This window comes from Vigna unguiculata, chromosome 8 (genome assembly GCF_004118075.2).
Source record: "Vigna unguiculata cultivar IT97K-499-35 chromosome 8, ASM411807v1, whole genome shotgun sequence".
Taxonomy (NCBI): domain Eukaryota; kingdom Viridiplantae; phylum Streptophyta; class Magnoliopsida; order Fabales; family Fabaceae; genus Vigna; species Vigna unguiculata.
This window is the reverse complement of record NC_040286.1, coordinates 10986651-11009799: the sequence shown is the minus strand read 5'-3', so window position 1 is coordinate 11009799 and position 23149 is coordinate 10986651. Positions and strand designations below refer to the sequence as shown.

The 23149-nt window shown below is 38.5% G+C and overlaps 2 protein-coding genes across 2 annotated transcripts; both read right to left on the bottom strand.

The window, feature by feature from the left end:
- Positions 1-1714: 1714 nt before the first annotated feature.
- Positions 1715-4148, bottom strand: LOC114193259. Its single transcript, XM_028082989.1, has 2 exons — positions 3140-4148; positions 1715-1947 (listed from the first exon to the last, which is right to left on the bottom strand). The coding sequence occupies exons 1-2, from the start codon at positions 3976-3978 to the stop codon at positions 1881-1883; spliced, it is 906 nt and encodes a 301-aa protein (XP_027938790.1). The 5' UTR covers positions 3979-4148; the 3' UTR covers positions 1715-1880.
- A 13069-nt stretch (positions 4149-17217) lies between these two features.
- On the bottom strand, positions 17218-18123 carry LOC114194824 (extensin-like). Its single transcript, XM_028085236.1, has one exon. It carries the CDS (start codon positions 18121-18123, stop codon positions 17218-17220), a length of 906 nt encoding a protein of 301 aa, XP_027941037.1.
- Between the last annotated feature and the right edge of the window lie 5026 nt (positions 18124-23149).

The following is a 23149-nucleotide window of genomic DNA, read 5'->3' as shown; positions in this document are numbered from 1 at the left end:
AATTAACCTTGTATGTGGTAGAGTTTTACTCTGTATCTGTCGCTCTACAGAGCATGATATGCCACTACAAGTGCACAACTGCTTGGATCCAACTTCAATGCATGAATCTGAATTAATTGGGTCTTAGATTATTAATTTGTGTGAAAATAATTGATTATTTGTGCTTTTTGTATGTTATTAACTATATAATTGATTTAAGTTATCTTTTTAAATCATTAGCTTACCCTTCTTTTGTCTCTTTTGTTTTTGGTGTCTGTTATTTCTTGCCATGATCACCTGATTGGTGTGAGCAGTTGAAAATCTTGCAGCTAGCCCCGTGCAGGGAAGAGGAGGAAATGCTGCACAGTAGAGTTTCTATGAAAATTCTAGTGTTTTTAGTTTAGACTTGTGTTTTCTCTTTTGAAAACTCTAGTGCAAGTTGTGTATATAAATTATATAGTTTCTATGGGATGACTGTAACATACAATTTATATTTTGGGTTCTATGCTTTGAACTATCATATATGCAATGTTTTGTTTGATGATTTAGACTATTAAATGGGATGTTATATTTTTCTCTTAGATAAAGCTTAACAATGTTAATTATTAATTTTATTTAATTTTATTAATTCCTTTTATCACTTAAATAATCCATCTTATAAAGGTTATATCTTGGGTTATTAAACATGGGTGGACATTCTTGGCATCCTTGAAAACCTACGAGAAAGATCTCAAACTTTTCATTTGAGAAAAGAAACCCTTTGCATACACAAAAGACCTCAAAATGCCTCACAAAGTCAGAGCTCTCCACTCATGCTTTTAGGGAATTAGTGGTGTTGTTATTAGTATTAGTGAATAAGTGGGTTGGGTTCGATTAATTTGACCACGCCCACAAATTTAGTTTATTAATAGGTTTTAAGATGACACTGGTAAAATTCATCTTTTGGAGACTTCTCAAACTTTTCTTCTCTTCTCGTTCTTTTCTCTCTCGGTTATCATGGATCCATGAAAGGATAAACTATTTAATCAATTCACATTTCTAAGAATCATACACGTTATGATTTAAGTTTCGGTTCATGATTATTAAACTCAATTATTCTCTTTATTTTCTTTATATCTAAATTTGTTAAATCTTGATTATGATCTAAATTTTTGTAAAAATTGAATTAGATAATTAATTAATAGTTAAATTTCATAAATATTTTAGTATTATTGAATGATATTTTTATCTAGTTCATAAACTATTTCGATTTTACTATTCAATCGAATTGTATGGTTACACCAATTAATTTTCAAATTCAAAAATCGAATTTCGAAATACTATAAATTTATAATGCATGACTCTATGTTGATTAATGTTTCATAATCATTTACATCATTTAATTGGACCTGTCCCAAAATTCCCACAACATTTGTGATAATTTTGAATTTAATAGATTTGCGTCTTCATGAATAATGACTTAAGTTATTGTTCCCTATATGGCAAAATTTAAAAGGAGTTTAGAAAAATTTTGATACTGATTCAACTATGTTATAATTAATACACCCATCTCTATGATCTTTTAAATAGTTATTAAGATTTAAATAGTTTTATAACGTATTTAAATAGTTATTCCACCTTAAATATTTTAAAAGATCACAAAGCTTATGTCCCTACCATTATACTATACCCTACTAAGGTATACAACTCATCACATAAAAATTCGAGGTGGTTTCATGTTCTTCGAGAAAACATAAAATAAAAGATACCACTTCGTTAAACTTTCTGACAAAATATTCATAAACACACTCCTCACATTATTATTATATTTTTTTTTATGTGTAATGTCATGTCTAAAAACTTAAAAACTATAATTGCATATACGTATTTCAAATTGTACTCATAATAATAATTGCCAACTTCTATTTTTGTGATTGGATTTCGAGTCTTCGCATGAAAGGCCAGCAACTACTACCACTCACTTCATGCCTGCATCCCAAAAAATAGTTATCGGTCAATTTTCTGATAATAATATAATAAATTCTTAACAAAATAATTCATGATTCAAACTAATACCTAATATTATAGAAGATCTTAAGCCTAACTGTTATTTATTATACCTAAAATGACATAAAGAAGTTGTTAGTTGTTACCATGTTCAAGCAATGATAACAAGTGAACTGGAATTACTACTATCTATGTGCACACAAATAAATAGTTTTTACTGTTGTTCGGCAATCTGTGCTATAGATTATTCATCGGAACAATAAAACTTGTTGTGATGCAACAAATCAACAATTTATGTTGTTAATTAGAATCTTGGTGTCCGACAAAAATGTACCTAGCTCACGAACATGACCACTCTGTTTTTTTTATTTTTATCCACCAACAACTGAGCACTGCAACATTTGATTTGATTTAAAGACCTTAAAAGTTACGCCACCAAACTTTATCAATTAAAAGACTACAACAGGTGGTGCCTTTGACCCTTTAACCTCCGTGAAGTAAGGCCAATAAACCGACAATGCGTGCATACTTTTGTTTACTTTCATTGACTTTGTCATTTACCAGAGACACACAAGCACATATTTCCCAAGAAACACAATTTCATAGAGGAAACAACTTACTGTTGTGATTACTGTCAAAAAAAGTATTTTGAAAGCTACCGATTTCATGTTTCTGTTTCTGTTTATTATGCAGCAGGAGAACTTCTATTCAAGATTATACTTAATAAAAACAGATAGGTGTTCTGAATTTCTAAAACAAAGTATAATAAGAAAACATACCAGTTACTTTAGCTTATAATTATGTTTTATGTACGTGTTTCAAGTACAGCCAGAAACCTTTTCTTGAAAGTTAACATATAGTATTACCATAAAAGTTTTTACATTAATTAAGAATTTATCAAATTGCTAATACTTTGGAAAAGTACAAGAACATTGAAATTTCTGCAGAATTTACTGATAAAAATCTAGACCATCAGTATTAATTTCCTTTATGCATTTAACTGCTAACTTGATGTTAGAAACTTGTTGATCATGACATCATTCACAACAAATCAAAGTCCTCCATCAAAATTCATAGTCTTTTTCATGCCAAATTCATACCATTTCAATTTCTATGGTTTCAAGATTCAACATGTAAACTCAATGTCCATTTGAATTGGTTTGTTTGAACATACCTGCTGTTACTTCTGCTACTACTGCTACTGTTGCTGCTAGCAGAACTCTTCATGCTTCCACTGTTAATGCTGGAAACACCACTATCACTGTCTCCACGAGATGCTGAAAGGCTCTTCTTCCACCAATCTTTATCAACACCCTTAGCAGATCCATCGGAAACCGATGTTCTAGGAGACACCTTGTTTGGACTATTATTCACCAAGGCCTCATTCTTAGTCTTCTTTTTGGATCCCAGAGAAATTGGAAACACCATTTTCAAATAAAATCCTCCACTATCAATTTTCCCACTTCTCTTAACCTTAACCTGACCCTTCTTATCAACCATTCTAGCATGCACATTTTTGTTGTTCAATTTCACCCCTTCAACTTCTTTAACCCCTTTAACCCCTTTAACCCCTTTCACCCCTTTCTCTTGTCCAACTTCAACCCTGGGGTGTTCCACCAGATCTTTGAGAGAAAGCTCGTAGCTTGACTCAGGCATGTTCTTAACCATTTCCATGAGCTCCCTTTGGCCTCTTGCAATGGCTTGAGTCTTGGATGCAGGGGAAAGGCAGCGGTAGTGGTTTTTCCGGTGATGGGGACTCTTTGAAGGACTCGTGGACCACAAAGGAGGGGAACACATGCCAGATTCATCATCCACCTTTGACCCTGTTCCGAATTGCACTTCCATGTCGTTGCAGCTGTGACAATTCTTGTAGCTTTTTGGTGCTTTCTTTGAAGCTACTGAACCAGAGTTTGTGGCTCCCCAAGCGTCATAACTATGAGTTGTTGTGTGTCCTTTTTCATTCGACAGAGGAAAAGAAATCGTGGGTTGTTGGTCTCTTTGTGGATGAAACATGTTACAATAATAATGAGGGTTGTGTGGTTGGTTTTGAAAGGTTGGGAGAGTGTAGCAGAGGATTTGTTCTTCACAATCACAACAAGTTTAGCTTCAAGGTGATGGTGCTCTTTGATTTCTTGGAGACTAAGATTTTTAAAAGAGGGAAAGAATAGATTGAGAGAGAGAGAGAGAGAGAGAGAGAGAGAGAGAGAGAGAGAGAGAGAGAGAGAGAGCGTCCTTAAAGTCAAGGGATTCTAGATGGAGTGACACGTGGGCCTATTCCTCTCCTTGTTTCTTTTTTACCCTGGTTTTGTTTTTAACCACTCTTTGTCTTTTGCATTTTTTCTCCCCTTAAAATGAATCTATTTAATTTTTTTATCAAAATAATTATATTTTTATTTTAATTTCCAAACTGGACTTCTTTAAATTCAGGAACCAAATTCTCATTATGAAATAGTCTCCAATTTCGTTTTCTTTATCAAGTTTTAGAAATAAAAAGGTTGTAATTTTGTCTATCGAAAATCGATTTCTTATAAATTTTTTTTTTGTAGAGCGGGTATGTTAAAAATTTGAATTTTATATTGGCATTTTAATTATGTTTTTAAAAATTAAAAGGAAAAAAAATTAGTGGTATTTGTTCATTGAGAATTCAGTTTCACTCTCCATAAACCGAATTTTCAACATCTGTGGACGATAATGTTTTTAATTTGTTAAACTTATTGAAGAAATTTAATTGGAGTTAATATTGGGAAGCAATATTCCAAATAATTGTACAAGATATTGTCTTCTTAATGCTCATCAATCCTAATTAGGCTTGTCTTAATATCTGACCAATTGCACTTATTTAAATATTAAAATTTGTATTATAAACATAACTATTTAAAGTATTTATTAAGTTATTATTAACCTTCTAATATAAACCATAAGCTTCCTCAAACAGGAGAAGGAGTTGGTTTTTCCTACGGTTCTATTGGGGCATCGTTTTTCATTTTGAGGTCTATGTCTTTTCCTTCAATGGCCATGCCGTCCAAGATTGTTTGTACTGAGTGACAGAAAGGGGAGTCGTAATCTTGTGTTATAGGATTCCATAATCATCTTTTGGTCTCCATGGATCTTAACAATATCCCAAACAAAGAGGGAAATTTCATCACGAGGTGAGGGATAGACACCACAACTCCTAGCATATTAAGCGATGGTCGGCATAACAAGATGTTTTAGGATGTTTTAATATCTATAACCAGATATCATATTGATATTGTCTTTGTCAAATTACCCTCTTCAAAGGTGGTGTGCAAGTGAATGTACCCTTTGGTTGACACTCTCTCCCTAGGGAAGCCATATATAAGCTCGTCATAAGGGGTCATGGCGTCTTCTGGAAACTCCAGCTTCTTATACGTCTTCCAATACAATGTATCTATTGAACTACCTTGATCAATTAAGATCTTTTTGACAACAAATTTTTTAATCTCCACCGTTATGACCATAGGATCATCTTGGTAAGGATCTACTATTGTAAAATAAACATTCGTGAAGGTGATATGAGGCATTCTCTTTCTCCTATGTGTTCTAAACACATCATGAACTGACTGAACGACCCTCGAATTTATCTTCTTGGCCGAAGACAACACACCTCCACCTACAAATCCTCCTTATATGGTATTGATTGTACCTGTCATATGGGGTCTATTATTTGAGCACCTTTCCCTACATTGAGATGGTTCATCCTTTCGGCCCTCCTTTTCCTTCTCCCTTCAACTTTCTCGCCTATCATCAATCCTCTTATAACTAGGTCGCGAACTGTTGCGTCTCACGAACAACTTAAGGTGCTTGACCCATATTATCTCATCAACCTTATCTTTGAGTGTTATGCACACGCGCCTATGGTGTGGCCATTGTTGCGATGGTACTTGCAAACTTACTCATATCGGCATTGGGCGGGTTTAGAGATTTTCTGGTTAGTGGTAAAAGGTTGGTCTGCAAAGCTTCTTCTAACACATGAGATCTGGGTGCATTTAAGGGAGTGTATCACTAGAACCAGGTAGGTTTAGGATCCCTCTATTAGGGACCACCATTTTGAGTAAAATTAGGATCAACTCCTTTGTTTTTCAATTGGAATGTTCTCAGCACGGATCTTATTCATGTACTTTCTTATTTCTTCCACCTGCATGAATTTAGAAACTCGCTGCCTCAACTCATCCATGCTTACGGGTGAGTACATAGCCAAGTCATCAACAAAGGTCCTTACCTTAGAGTTGTAATCATATAGTGTCATATGACCTAGAGATACAACTTATTAATCTTAAGGGAAATTGTGTTGAATATATCAATGAAGGATAAAAAGGGTTCCCCTTTCTCTTGCTTGATATTAAGAAGAGCGAGGGAAGTGAGATCATGATGTCGGCTAGTGGCAAATTGTGTTGTGAAGGATGAGGTTGTGAAGAGGAGTTGTTGGTCGCCCCATGGTCCTAGGGGTTAGATTATACCCGCTTTCCTTCATTCCAGCGCTTCTACTCCTTGTAGACACCATAAACGCTTTTCTTCACAAAATATAAGGTGGCCCAACAGTGGGCACCAATTATTCTTACATAGTCGAAGTTATATCTTGTAAAGATTCTAATGCACTTCAAATCCTCTATCTCAAAAAAAAAACTCAAATGCCTATGTCAACCAAGTGCATACACATATAATAAATGCAATAAATAATGAACGTAATAATGTACCTTGTGTACTGTGCTATTTATAGTCTCTTGATGGGCCTTTTACTTGTATAGGCCTAGGCTATAGGGTCCAGTTACTTGTAAGTCAGCGTGTGGTCAATAATGTGTCATCCTGGTGAGATTGGTAGGGGTCATGTCCATTTCGGCTTAATGAGTCGACATATAGTTGGTTAGGAACTTTATTGGGTCGGGTACTAGGTTGACTTGGCCATATACAATACATAGGCAAAAACTACCTATTATGAAAAAACTAAGCAAATACATAGACGAAAAAAGGTAAACCACTTGCAACGCTAGTAGAAAACTAATCTCAAGAATCCAATTCCTCTACATATTAAGAGACTTATTAAGTAAATCGCTCAAATCCTCAAAAGGTCTAAAAATCCTTTAATGCTTTTTAGAAATCCTTGTTTTTGAAGATTTAGTATTTTCATTGGCCTACTCCAAGGTTTCCTTGTAGTTTGAACACCTCATCATCCTCCTACAAATGGGAGTGACATCCTCCAAAGAAGACATATCAACTAATGAATCAGAATCCACTAACGCACCACCACCAGTAGAAACATCTAAATTCTTAACAGTAGAAGATTCATGCATAACGCAAACATTATCATGATTTGGCATAGGTTGTGACTAAGCAATAGAAACCACAAGATCCATCACAAGCACCATAGTCTCCACCATAGGCTCAACCAACAGCTCCACCAAAGGCTCTGCCACAGGTTCCACCATATATTTGTATACTCGTTTGTCTATAACAGAAACTACATCCAATTTTATATCAACACAATCAAGTTTCACTAAGCAAACTAACACCGTAATATACAAACCAAATATTATTTAAACCTTGACCATTTATAGCTAAACAACTGAGTATTTTTTTTTTGAAACAATAGTAACTTATAATCAATTATTCTTTTAAACAGTGACCAGTCCTAGCTAAAATACTTGATTACAAAGTGATCAAAGGATCATAAGGTTGCTAACTAAAAGAAAGTTAAGATCCTAAGTTGAATATAAGGTTTAAGTTTATTCTTGTTAAAGAGAATTAAAGTTTTATATCAAATAGATAGATTGCAAGCTTTGGATTTGTTTTTTATCTTCAATAATGTTGCTAGTTCATTCATGACAGTTGATATCCATAGGATCTTGTTTAAAATCTCAAACAATTTTAATTTGTCCTAACTTGCATTAAATTTCAATAAAATATTATTGATGAAATATATTAGAGAAATTTAGTAATAATAATATGAGATTAAAACAAGAAATGTATATAACTACATTAAGATTGAACTCCATGTATCTTCTTCAACTATAGTACCAGTGATTAAATATATAATAATGTAGTTATCCAATCTCATTGAATGTGCATGGTTCATTCTAAATCAATTACTTCAGTTTATAAATCTAAGAATTTTAATCATAGATAGAATCATCAACCACTAATGAATTATAACCCTTACTTTAAGTACTAGACTTGACTTAACAAAAGCATTCAAATTTATTCCTAGTATTCTAATGGGTTAGATAATATGATTATACATTAAATTTAAGATTAGTTTCCCAACTCAATACCATTTAAATAAATAAGTTATCGGTTCATCAAATATTCCAGCATAAATATATATAAATATATATATATATATATGTATATATATATATATACACATATATATGCATATATATATGTGTATATATACTATATGTATATATACATATATATATATATATATATATACATATATATATATATATATATACATATATATATATATATATACATATATATATATATATATATGTATATATACTATATATATGTATATATGTATATATATACATATATACATATATATAGTATATATACATATATATATATATACATATATACATATATATACATATATATATATATATATATATATATATATATATATATATATATATATCAGCAACAATGCAAAGAATTAGAATAGACTACATCTAACGTCAATACAAAAGAGTTTAGTTACTTGTGATGATTAGTCTAGTTACAAGCTTATGGAACTATTGTTTCCCTCTTTTAACTATCTTAAAAATGTTAAGAGAAAGCTCACTAAAATAAAGAAACACTATATTTTAATATAGATAAAACTTTATGTTAAACTATATCTTTTAGTACTCAAGAGCAGATGTTTCCTCTTATTCAACGTTTCATTGTGACTTAAGCTTTTACTTTGGTCTTCAAGATTGAAGTATCCTCTCTTGAAAGCCTTTCTTTAGGTTCAACTCTTCATCTTGGTGCTCATGATCTCCATATTTGATCAATTTAGGTTTCCTTTTCTTGAGAGTTTTCTTCCATGGCTTGGCACCTCACTTTACTGCTTCGTTAAGACTAAATTTGATTTTTTTTTTGTAACCGCCTTTCAACACTCAACATGAGTCTTGAAGCCCAGTTGCACAATTCTTTTCTATTTGTTTTTTTGTAAAAAGTGTTGCGTTTTCATTTATTAAAATCACACTTAATTAATTCTCAGTACTACATTATTTATTTCTAAGGTAAAAGGGTCTGATTTACTCAAGAATATCAAATTCATGCATTTTAATTGTCCAAAGAATATGTAAAATAAAGTAAATAGGACACTTATCAAATCCCCCATAACTCTTTGTTTGCCCTTAAACAGAGCATATCAATCTATACATAATGATTTAAAAGTAATTTTGTATTAGTTGGCTCACATTTTTGGACATTGCTCATAGTACCAAATGATGTTCATTTAAAATAATCAAGGCACAATGCCATTTTGTTTCATTGTGTATGCGTGTGTGTGTGTGTGTATGTGTGTGTGTTCAACTAATATGTTTTCAATGAGTTTAAGCAAACTAATATGATTAGGAACCTGATCACTGCAAGGAGTAGGCAAGTCAAAGTAGAATTAATAGACTAGTCAATGCAAGTACAACAAGGCAGTAGACGCATATCTGTTGTAGACGAGTCAAAGTCAACTCATAAAATTGAATATCCCTATTAGACGAGTATAGTTGTCAAAATGGGCCACCAGGCTTGACCCGACCCACCACGGATTGGTCATTTAGTGAGTCAACCCAACCCAGCTCACTTATTAGTAAGCCAAAAAAATAGGAACCTGATCCAGCCTACTACAGGTTGGTGGGTCAAACAAGTTGACTCACTACCTCAATTAAGTGAAAAAAAAATACAATTTTTTTTTCTTCAGTCGTCCCAAAAAACTAAATTATAATTGTGATTAAAATCTAAATAAACTTCAATAAAATTCAAAATAATGTTTAACCCAAATACAAACCAAAATCACAAAAATACAAATTAACGAAAAAAAGTCACAAGTTTATAAAAGAAGAATAAAAAAGTAATAGTATAATGACAAATCCACAATTTGAAAACATAAGAAACAATAAATAAACCATATAAATGGTACAACACCAATGATGGCAAACACACTTTCTTTGTTTACATAAGATATTTGTTTAAACACCACCAATGGATCAAAATGTCAAGTTTTTCATCAAATAGATATTCCACTACTATAAAAAGAAGCATCAAACACTTGTTATTCTAAAACTTATATCAAACTAAAAAAGAAAAAGAAAAAAAGTAAAAGAAAAAATTACCTTTAGTATGTGAAACCAGTAAAAGAAATGGTGGCATGGGGTTCAAGAGCCTTAGCAGCAAGGGAAGCTTCAACAGATGGAAGCTTTATCTACGGGTGGGTTGGTGAGCCAACCTGGCTCACCACGGGTTCAACCCGGGTAAGTCGGGTTCTTGGTAGACTAGGACAAAAATTAAACCGTACTGAAATTTATAAAAACGCGACCCACTTTGACAACTTTATGGACGAGTACTTCCATTAGACGAATTAAATAGAAGGTTGATCAAATTAGTAAAGTCAAAACATCCATTAGACAAGTATATCGGGTTATCAAAATAAGAAGATTGCAAGTAGGCAAAGGCTTAACGTGAATAAATATTGGATTAAAGATATATCTGAAGAATATCAAAGCTGATTAAATATCTGACTAAATAAAAATACAAAGGATGTCCTTTCTAATTGAAGATTGAGAATGTTGTTATATGATTGTCAACAAATCACGATCAAGGAAAAGAATTTGACTGCAAGAGAATATCCAGAAGATTAAGCCTCAATTATATGAAGTTTAAAATTTAAATTTATGAGTAGCTAAAAAGAAAAGAATTGATAATTCATAAGAAGAAATACACAATGATTGTTATATCAAGAACTTCCATTTGAAGATATTTAAATATATGAAGAATATACTCAATTGAATATGCATAATGATCAATTGGAACAACGTGATTATAAATACCAAGACCAAGATGAAGAAGACAAGAAGACGGATACTTTAAAGTTATGGTGAAAGAGGAGGGCAGGTCCCATTTCCTTAATGCAGATGGGAGCACAAAGTTTTCGTTTAGCTGGACGGGAAACCCTTCTCGATATAAGGACATGGGCATCGACGAGTTGTCGACGGTGGATAAAGAGGTGGTGGAAGTCTTGATGAAGTTTACCGATAAGTTGCCCACTAAGGGTCCAGTTAGAGTTTATAATTCGGTTCACCCGATTATTGATATTGAAGGTATCTGTTTATTACTTAAATTGTATTAATGCTTCTAAGTTGACTTAACCGAATTTTGATGTGTTGTTGTAGGGCATATGGCTCAATCCGGAAAGAAGAACTTGGCACTTTTCCAAGCGTTGAGGAAGGAGATGGCCGTGAAGGCTAAAACGGTCGGGAACACTAATGTTCCAAACTTGCAGGAGTCGTTGGTTGAGGTGCACGTGCACGGCGGCACTAAGAGAAAGGCTGAGTTGCCGGCTCGACCTGGCAAAGGTAAAGATGTAAAGAAGGTCAGGGCGGCATTGCTTGGGGCGGGGTCAGCCAGTGGGACGAAAGGGCCAGAGTCCGATTTGATTGAGTTGCCAAAAACGTCTTTTAGGAAGGATATTGCTATCAATCTTCTAGAGACAATCATCAACTCTATCAACGGTATGGAGGCAAATCATCTCGTAAGGACCATGGTCGAATTTGGAAGCAAGGCATTGATACTGAGTTGCCGGGTTAGGTCTTTGTACCGACGAGAAGTGAAAGAGGGAGGTAGGGAAAAGGTGGAGGAATTACAAGGAAAAGTTGATAAGTTTGAGGAGGAGAGGGCCGCTTGGAAGAAGGAGAGGGAGAGTTGGGAGGAGGAGAGGAAAAGGTTGGGAACTTGGAAAGTTTGTTTCTTGGATTCGAAGGGAAAACTTAATAAGAGGATAGCGGATTTGGAGGCGGACTACGACGAGCTGAAGGAGAAGTATGATGGTGTTGAGGGGGAGCTTGACGACTTGAATGGTTGTATCATCCAAGAGCATATTAACGGTTTCCAGAAGGGATTGCGGCAGGCAACCTTCTTTCACCAGGATGTTGATGCAGCCGATTTAAGATTTGATGTTAATAAGGATGTGGTTGATGGGTAGCTTATCAACGAGGACGAGAGCAGTCCGGATGGGGAGGCAGACAAGGGAGCGATGGAGGAAGAGAAGGAGACGAAGGTTGTCGTGGAGGGGGGCAACGATACAAAAGAATAGGAATTTTACTTTTATTGATTTGAAATCGTTACAGATCCTATGTCTGTAATAATTGGTACATCATGTCTGTGGCACTCCGTACATTTCTTTGCTTTTATTTTAATATGATTAGTGCTTTAAGTATGCTATATTGTTTGTCAGATGTCAATAGTATTGATGTTATGTTTGACAAATTCATTTGTTTGTTAAGAGTGTTCGACCCAGGCCGCTTACTTGTGGTAAGGGTGGGGAACTTAAACGAGTTAACCAACAAGTTAAGGGTGTTCCACCCAGGCCGCTTACTTGTGGTAAGGGTGGGGAACTTAAACGAATTAATCAACAAGTTAAGGGCATTCGACCCAGGCCGCTTACTTGTGGTAAAGGTGGGAAACATAAACGAATTAACCAACAAGTTAAGGGTGTTCGACCCAGGCCACTTACTTGTGGTAAGGGTGGGGAACTTAAACAAATTAACCAATAAGTTAAGGGTGTTCGACCCAGGCTGCTTACTTGTGGTAAGGGTGGGGAACTTAAACGAATTAACCAATAAGTTAAGGGTGTTCGACCCAGGGCGCTTACTTGTGGTAAGGGTGGGGAACTTAAACGAATTAACCAACAAGTTAAGGGTGTTTGACCCAGGCGGCTTACTTGTGGTAAGGGTGGGGAACTTAAACGAATTAACGAACAAGTTAAGGGTGTTCGACCCAGGCCGCTTACTTGTGTTAAGGGTGGGGAACTTAAACGAATATGAAAAGTGAAGTAAAGAATGGTCGTAAAGTTGGGAACCCTTTGTATTATTCATTGAATCTGGGGTGCCTCGTTAAAACCTCCCCGGCCAAAACCCTCCTTAGGGAAAAAAGACTAGGTGAGGAAAAAGAGTATACCTAGGGTTACAAGTGTTTGGTGCGATGCAATACATGTTTTTAACTAAAGTAGAACTTGAATTGGGACACATTCCATGTATTGGATATTTCTTCCCCAGATAACTGCTTCAGTCGGTATGCTCCTTCTCCAGCGTCTTCGCGTATTCGGTATGGGTCGTCCCAATTGGCGGAGAACTTGCCATCCTTCTTTCTTGAACTGCTGGCCATTCTCCAAACTAAGTCTCCTTTCATGAACGATCTTGGGCATAGGTTGGCGTTATACTTTCTGGAAGCTCCTTGTTTTGTGGCTAAGTTGCGTATCTGGGCTTTTTCTCTGAGCTCGGGTAGGAGGTCGAGGTGAGTTGCTATGTTTTGATGATTGTGGGTTGGGTTATGTAGTTCTCGGTGTAGGGATGGTTCGCCAATTTTGACGGGTGTCATGGCGTCTGCACCGTATACTAGGCTGAATGGGTACTCGTTTGTTGCTGACTGAGGGGTGCACTTGTAAGCCCATAGTACTTCTATAAGTTCTTCGGGCCATCGGCCTTTGGCGATGTCCAACCGCTTGCGTAGTTCCACTAGGATAACTTTGTTGGCCGCCTCTGCCTGTCCATTGGTTTGTGGGTGTTCCACAGAACTGGTTATGTGTTTGATACCCAGACCAGTATAGAATTTGGCTAGTTCCTTATCTATAAATTGTCGGTCATTGTCGGTGATGATGGTATGTGGAACATCATATCGACATATAATATCCTTCCAAACAAATTGCTGGACTTGCTGGGCTGTGATAGTGGTCAGTGGTTTGGCTTCTATCCACTTGGTGAAGTAATCGGCGGCTACTATTAAGAATTTTACTTGACCCTTGCCGGGGGAGAAGGGGCCGAGGATATCCATCCCCCATTTAGCGAAGGGCCACAGGGATAGTATGGAATGAAGTTGTTCTTGTTTCTGGTGGATGAGGTTGCCATGTTTTTGACATGGTTTTCATTTTTTGACGAAGTCCTAGCAATCCGCTTCTATAGTCGGCCAGAAGTAGCCGGCTCGAAGGATTCTGGTAGCCATAGTGCGTGCGCCAGAATGGTAGCTGCAAATGCCTTCATGCAACTCCTTAATGATGTACTACGCTTGTTCTGCAGTGACACATTTGAGAAGCGGTTGGCCATATCCTCGTTTGTAAAGATCATCGCCTATCATGGTATATCTGGCGGCCTTAGCCAACCAAGTTTTGTTCGCATCTGGTGGGGGGTTGCTGGTTTGGAGATATTGGATATAAGGGGTGGTCCAATTGTGGGCTTGGGGGTGGGTGAGGTTGTCGGTTGGGGTATGGGTTAGGTTATGGCAAGTGTTTGATATGGAAGGGGTGGATAGTGTTTGCTGCAATAGGGATCGGTGGCGACTTTTTAATTTGGTGCTGGCTAGTTTGGATAAGATGTCAGCTCTAATGTTATCGATCCTGGGAATATTTTCAATCCGAACTTGGTCAAAAGCGGATTGAATTACTGCACGGACTAGATGGTAATATTGTAAAAGGGTGGGGTCCTTGATTTGGAATTCGTCATTCAAGTGGCCCACAGTAAGCTTGGAGTCGTTTTGCACGTTAAAGTTTTGACGCCAACTTCGCGGGCCAGTGAAAGGCCGGCGAAGATGGCTTCGTATTCGGCTTGGTTGTTGGATGTTTTGAAGGCGAAGTGGAGGGATTTCTCAATGAGGATATCGTTGGGGCCTTCTAACACGATGCCAACGCCAACACCTTTTGGATTTGAGGATCCATCGATATGAAGTGTTCACTGGTTCTCTGTGGGTGTCTGTTGGAGGTCATTAACGAAGTCTATGAGGCATTGGGCTTTTATGGAGCCATGAGGTTCATAACGAATGTTACATTCGGACAACTCAACGGCCCAAGATGACATTCGTCCTGCCATGTCTAGTTTTTGCAATAGCTTCCGGATTGGGTAATCGGTTTTGACAGTGATGTTGTGGTTTTGGAAGTACGGACGCAGGCGGCGAGCTACATGTACCAAGGATAGGGCCAACTTTTCCACCATTTGATATCTGGTTTCAGGATCTTGCAGCGTTCTGCTGACAAAGTAAACAGGGTGCTGCGTGCCGCCTACATCCTGAACTAGCGCGACGTTGACGGTGTGATCAGTGGTTGTGATGTAAACTAGTAGGGGTTGGTGAGTATCCGGCTTGTGGAGGATAGGTGGTGAGGTAAGGGTGGTTTTCAACTTTTAGAAAATTTATTCATAGTCATCAATCCACGAAAACCTGGCGAATTTTTTGAGGAGTTGTATTATGGGTTGGGTTTGTTCAGCTAGTTTGGGCAAGAAGTGGGAGATGGCTGTAAGGCGGCCTATGAGGCGTTGGACCTCTTTGATGTTGGTGGGACTACGCATTTCGATAATCGCTTTGCACTTTTCAGGATTGGGCTCTATGCCGCGCTAGGTTAGCATGAAGCCGAGGAATTTACCGCGGTCGACGTCGAATACACACTTGTCGGGGTTGAGGTGAAGGTTGTATTGGCGTAGTGCGGAGAAGACGGCTGAGAGGTCCTGCGCGTGTTGGTGATGGCTTGGAAATTTGACAACCATGTCATCGACGTATACTTCGACACATTGTCCCGTTAAATGACTGGAAACTTTGTCCATCAACCGTTGGTAGGTTGCTACGGTGTTCTTGAGGCCAAAAGGCATAACTCTGTAAAAATAGTTGGCGTCGTTTGTGATGAAGCCAGGTGGTCGCTCGATGTGATTGGTTTCCTGGATTGGGAGTTGTGGGCGTAGGATGGCCATGTAGCATTCGCGTGCCAGGCATTGGTCGCAATGGACGGTGAGGATGTCGCCAGAAGGGGAGGGGAATTTCATGGCCAGGTGAGGGGTGAAGACGATGACGCCGAGGGTGTTGAGCGAGGGACGGCCAAGGAGGACATTAAAAGATGTGGGTGCGTCAACGATGAGGAAGCGAATGGGAACGATTTTAGTTTGGGCTCCGTCACGGAAGACGGTGTGAAGGTCTATGTAGCCGCGCGTGGAAATTGTTCTCTAGAAAAGCCATAAATTGGTTCATCATATGGGACCATGGCAGTGTCGGGGAGCTGGAGTTTTTGATATGTTGCCAAGTAGAGGATGTCAACGGAGCTGCCCTGGTCGACAAGGACTTTCTTGACTGCGTAGTTTTCGATTTCAACAGTGATGACCATGGGGTCGTCTTGTTGGTGATCTAGGCCGTGGAAGTCGTGGTCCGTAAAGGTGATGGGGGGCATGCGGCGTTTGTGATGGGAATGGGTAATGTGGTTGATGGATTGGATATGGCAGAGGTGTTTCTTTCAAGCGGAAGAGGTGGATCCTCCACTAGCGAAACCACCAGAGATGGTGTTGATTGTGCCGCGTAGGAGAGGGTCGGCAGGGGTAACATTGGTGCGAGCCGGTTGGGGGTCCTGGTTAATGGGTTGGGTAGGGCGTCTATCGTGACGAGAGTCGTGGGGAGGGCGTCTGTGGTCAGATCGGGGAGGGTGACGGGCTTGAGGGCGATGATCATCTCTGCGGATGAAACAGTGAAAGTGACCAGCACAAACCAGTTCTTCAATTTTATCCTGGAGTGCTTTGCAGTCCTCTGTAGTGTGGCCATGATTGCGGTGATAGCGACAATATTTGGTCATATCAACATTGGGGGGCGTGGTCGTGTTGCGTGGTGGTGGGATGAGGTCAGCTTGCAAGGCCTCATCAAGGAGGTGGGATCTGGGGACATTAAGGGGAGCATATCTAGTAAAGCGGGGTTGTCGGGGTTCTCATGGTCGGGGATCAGGACGGGGGGGTGGTGGGGTGGGGTTGGCGGTGGTGGCTGCATAGTCATTGCAGAATTTGGTGTGGAGGGTTTGCATCTCCTCCATGCGAACATAGTCGGCAACATGCAACTTGAGCTCGTGCATAGAGGCAGGTGGGTGGAGGTAGACATTGTTGGCGAAGGCGCCGGGTTGAAGGGTAAGGACCATGCATTGGAGGATCATTTCCTGGTTGAGGTGTGGGGTGCGAAGGGCTGCCTTACTGAAACGATCAATGAATGCCCTGAGCGGCTCACCTTGTTCTTGCATGATGCCTAGGAGGGAGATTGTAGTAGTTTAATGTGGGCGGCTGCAAGCGAAATGGGTTGAGAACATGTGTGAGAGGGCGTCAAAGTTGTCGATTGAGTAAGGTGGGAGGATTGTGAACCATTCGAGAGCAGGGCCTTTGATGGTAGTGGGAAAGGCTTTGTAGAAGACTGCGTCTTGGGAGGTGTACAGGGCAACATGGGTGATGTAGACTTTAAATTGTTCGTCGAGGTCGGTTTCACCAGTGTAGCGGTCCAGTGTGAAGGGTTCCTACTGGGCGGGAAGGGGGGTGTTGACGATGAAGTCGGTGAACGGGTGGCGACGTCTGGGTTGGTGTGGTGGTATTGGGTGGGAGGGAATGGGATAGTGGACAAGAGAGGGAAAGGTGGAGGTGAAGTTGTGAGGGGGGATGTGGGTCGCAGGGAGGTAGTGTGGGTATTAAGGTGGGGCATGGGTAGTGTGTAGGGTGGTGGGTATATTGTAGGGGACGTGGGTGGTGGGGAGGGTAGTGGCAGGGGTAGGGGTCGCGGTGTGCCCTGGTAGGATGGAAGGGAAGTGAGTGAGATGGGTTGAGGGAATGGGTTTTTGTTGGGTGGTGTGAAGGTGTGAGGGGTGGGGTTGTACTCGCTTTCTTCTTTTGTGGGCTGGAAGGCTGGGGACCTTGCAACTTCAGATGCTTCCTTGGCCTTTCCCTTCTTAGTGGGATCGGCCTCGATCTTTCGTTTGAGGCGATAGTTTTCCTGTTGTAGTGCCTCCATCTCATCAGTGCTGCATTTCTTCAGATTAGCCAGCTCCTGTTGCATTTTGACTTGGCCGTCAAGGATTGTGGCCAGATCCGGGGTGATGTTAGTGGGTCTTGAGGGGCCAGCGTCAGCTTGCTTGTTAACTCCAGCTCTACTACGGGTTGAAACCATCTTTGGAGAAAAATGGGTAGTAAGGTGTTGTCTCGTGTCCCACGGTGGGCATCAATTGTTCTTGTAGAGAACAAATAAGATCAGTTAGGCACAAGTATCACCTTACCCATATCTGCTATCTCCTCGGTTGGCTTCTCCCCTTCTTGCATATATCGGCTTGGACCCAGGAGGGGTTACCTGCAGAAGGGACTCTAAAGCTTAAGTCAGCCAAAGCTCTCAAAAGTCAAATCAAGTGATTAATGGAGTAATGAATGCGTACCTTTAATTCGTGGGGTCCGTGTATATTTATAGATTATTAATTATGTTTGCCCATTCCATGGGCTGGGCCCTGGTTTGGACCATAGGTGGGCCTAGGCCTTGGCCTAGGCCCTTAATATCGACTATTGGGGGCTCACTAGATATCAGGGGGGCTTTGATTTCACTGAGTATCTTAAGGTGGTCGACATAAACCGACTACTCCGTTTGACGGCTTGTGCTGCTATTGCTCACATGCTGTCCTAGGCGGGTTACTCCTTTTAGCGTCTTATGTTACCGGTTCAGGCCGATTAAGCTTAGGTCAATCCGGATCGATTACTTGAATGATTTTGCGTATAAATATGGTCATCATTTATTATTATTATTACTTGATTAAATTGGCTCGGTACCTAACCCTTAAAAAATTATCTGTAAAAAAGAATTTACTCCTTTCACACGCACAATCACTCTTGATTTTCCTTCAATTATTTATAAAATGTTTTCCTCAAGATTCTTTATCCAGAATCATGAAGAGATCCATTAACATTTGTCTTTTGTTTGCGTAGAAGAAGGAAAAGGCAGTGACCGCATCTGTCCCTCGTATTCTCCATCTTTGTTTATCTGACAAGACATGACGCACGCTCCTTTGGCTCATTCAAAATTAGGGTTTGTTTTTAAGGAAATTACACAAACTAGGACCCTCATGATTTAAACTCAACCAAAATAAGAAGGCTACGTGACATCAGATATTCTTTTAATGAAATTATAACTTAATAGTAAATAAATATATAACACTAACATATTTTGATTGATCTTTCGGAATTTATTTTTTTATATTCTTTGAAAAAATATTTACCGAAAAAAATTATTACTCAGACATAAATTCGATTCACATTAAATATTGACACCATCTCTTACCCAATTAATTTTATAAATTTTTCTTTTATATAATAGTCAATTTTTGTTTTTAACTCGGAATTTAGACTTACTTGAATATATGTTATCATCGTCTAACAAACCTTAAATCAATAGTTGCAAATTAAGCACTTGCTTTTTCAACCTAACAACAACTATCTATCTAAACTACTATTTTAAACTAATGGCTAAATTTTTTTACTTTTACTTTTTAAAGTAAACTTATTCTTTTGAGAAGTAAATCTGAAAAGTTAAATGGGCATAAAAGGAGGATTCAATGGTGACAAAATGAAGTCAATCACACCTAACTAAAGACCAAGAAGATTATTGGATGAGAGAGTTGCACTCTTTCTCGTTGGGACTTTGTTGTGTACCTTCTGCTCCTTTGGCTTTTTCTTTGGGTCTTACTTTTATTCTAATGAATTGTTACAAAGAAAACATCATAACAAAGGAACCCATTCATGGAAATTGCTTCTTCAGTTTACGTGTCAGAAAAAAAAAAGATACTGGAGAAAATGAAGTGTGGGTCAGAGATAATTATTACGATGGCATCATGGTCTTTAATCAGGTGCACTAAGATGTGTGGAGTGGATCATAAAGCTATCATCGATCATGTTGTCTCATTCATTTGCCTTAGCATACAATAATATGGTTGCTTTTCCTGTTTCGAATATGCGTTCAGTAATCATTGTCTCAGCTTATGAATTAGGTAATGGTAACAAGTACTATTGCATGTTCCCCAAGCAACAGTAAATAATGCATATCGTGGAAGTGTAGGTGCAAAGAAAAGAGTCGTAGTTTGATTGGTAGATGTAAAACTCAGTTCAACCGAATGGTTTGGTTTAGCTTTGGTAGTACATATATAGTAGCATCGTCAAGTACATGGGGAATAGTTCCCACTAGTGCAAAATTACCATAAAATATCAAAATTAGCATGGATTTATAAAGATCACTCTTATTAAAGAAAATATGATCATAATTTTATAAATAATAAAGACCATTTATGATGATTGATTCAGGATGAAATAATTGTTAGTATTATGGTGCTTGATTTAGTCCCACATCACTTAGAATAGTGAGATGTGGTTCTCTATTTTACTATATAAGAGACTCTATGTAAAGCTTTAAGATACACCAGAAATACAAATACTTCCTAGTGTAGTCGTGGACGTAGGCAGACACATTGTACGCCGAACCACGTTAAATCCTCTGTGTCTATTTTTCTCCCTTTTATTCTTTCCTTTATTGCCTTGTTCCTAACTATAATAATGATTTGTAATACAAATCATTGTTGCCAATAAAATTAATACGTCTTGAAAAGTTTATATCGCCTACGATAAGTTAAGAAGTAGGTATTGGTGATTATATAATGAATTCGAAGTCCATGGTGTTTTTCTTGTTCTAGTTAAACACATTTTAAATTTGTATTTGACTTTTCTTATACTCTTATAGTAATGTTGTGAGGTTTGGGTTAAATTATTTCTTTAGAGAGTGTGAGTATACTTGGGATAAAAGGACATGGGAGGATTTTCTATGTGTTGTACAAATGTTCACATAGTGTTATTCTATGATTGTCATTAGACAACAACCGTGATTTTTCTCTGATTTTAGGGTTTCACATTATATTCTTGTGTTCCTTATTTTTATCTTATTTCTCTATTAATATGGTGATTCTTGGGAGTAAAGACAATAATGTTCTTAACTAATGATGCATTTTTCCAAACAAATAGTATCAAGAGCCATGGTTCAATATGATATTTATTTCTTGTATGCTTTATCATTGCAGCTTAGTCTGATTTTCTACATTAAAAAAGATTAATTTCTTGTTGATGAACAATCATCCTAATTTTTTGAAGTTACAACAAGATATTTTATGGGAGAATCGATGTCAGCGTCGTGTTAGCATGGTGAATGTGTAATCGAGTTCTTGGATGTGCAAAGACAGTGAGTCATGCTGGATCTGTAGTGGAGTTCGTGTGTGGCGAGATGCTCCTGGATCTACAAGGGAGGAGGTTGCATTTAGTGCTCACATGAACGAGTGAGTGATGTACGATAGAAATATGATTTGTGTGAGTTACGGTTTGCGATATGTGCGTGGAGGAAGTGTTTTGCAGTTTATAAATTTGTTTTAGTTGATATTGCGACATAGCTCATGGATTTGGGTTGTTGCGTGTGATGGACCGAGGTGTTTGGTAAAGTTGGATTTGCATGGAGAGGGTGGAGCTCGAGATCTATAGTTGCGGGGTTTTGCGTGGCTCGCACAATTCTTCTTCAGCGACAAGTGTTGTGTCGTGGTGTTATGGCGATGCGATGGTAGGGTGGTTTTCGACGAAGGGTGCTGGTTTGGTTACTACATTGATTGCGTGGAGGGCTGGTGGTGGTTGTGTGGTGAAGAATGTTGGCTGTGTTGTAGATCAGCTTGAGGAAGAAGGAGATTATGTGGCAGCTTCTGGTTGGTCAAATTTGAGAGTGGAGGACTGCGACACGTGGCAACTCTTAGTAGGGTAGACTGTGAGGTCTGTAACATCCTGACCGGATATTATGAATTGAATTAATAACATAAAATAAGAAAAAAAATAAAATCTCATTAATTATGAATCCATTTCCCAAAAACGCGGGAAATTTTAATATTTTATTTCACCATGATAATAACTGAAATCCAAAATGAGTAAATATCCATTATAAAATTAAAGTCTGATAATGAAAGAGTTTACAAATGTCTTAAAATCATAAAACATAAATCCATGATGATATATCCCCAGTCCAGCCCCGCTCCGGTGCTACGCCTGACCAGATCCACCTGCAACATCATCTGCTCACGTATACCGCATATACGATCATCGCCACACATAAGTAGATAGGGTGAGCTAACAAATAAACATATTTATAATACAATTAGATATATATTACAATATAATCATTCCAAAGGAATTTCATCCTTTGATTTCATGTTAATCGTGTTCTACGTCTTCTAGTGAGTACCTCAAGGTGTCTTGTTGCCATACCTATCGGTCACAACCGATAGAGCACGTGTGGAAAATTATGCTATGGATCATACATCGTAACGCCAGGTGGAGTTCCCAAATATGAACATAGTTTGTAACGTTCCAAGACTACCAAACTCGTCAGTAAATTACTGAGGAGGGCAATCTATCTGGACCCATCCGTACTGGCCATAACCAACACACTCACACCGGCAACACTCGCTAACCCGAGCTCAACTCAAGGGTTCCTTGTGTTCATCGACCATCCCAAGTTCAACTCGAGGGATGCCATTCCGAGCCACACTCGAGGAATGCGACGTGCTTAACCCCTATCCCGAGCTCAACCCAAGGGGTACGTTCCGAGCCACAACTCAAGGAACACCAGCAAGCTGACCCTTAAGATATCCTAGAAGCGCTGTAAATCACGTACACCAAAGCAAGCATAATACCAATCTGCTGCAGCAAAACCGCCTGGCACTGCCCACAAGGCGCCAGGCGCTGCCCGCTTCCAAACCGCCTGGCGGGGGTCGCATACCGTCAGGTGCCAAGCGCCTCCTTCCTTACTACCTCTACAACTATCACCTGGTGGAACATCCCTCTCCACTAGGCGCCTCACATCATATAGAGCTTTTGGAACAGTGGCTATCGCTTGACAGATTGAACTCTGCCGCCAGGCGCCACACTAGTACATCGAATAGTTCTGGTTTTTCTGCACTTCATTCCCATGCTCCCCTCAGTCACGTAATTTCACATCTCCATTGTATCTTATCTACTAATAGTTGTCTTATTACTAATGTCCTTACACCCATACTTACTAATAGTTGTCTTATCTACTAATGTCCCAATTTCATTATATCCAGTAAATTTATGTAAGATCAATTGAACCACCAACC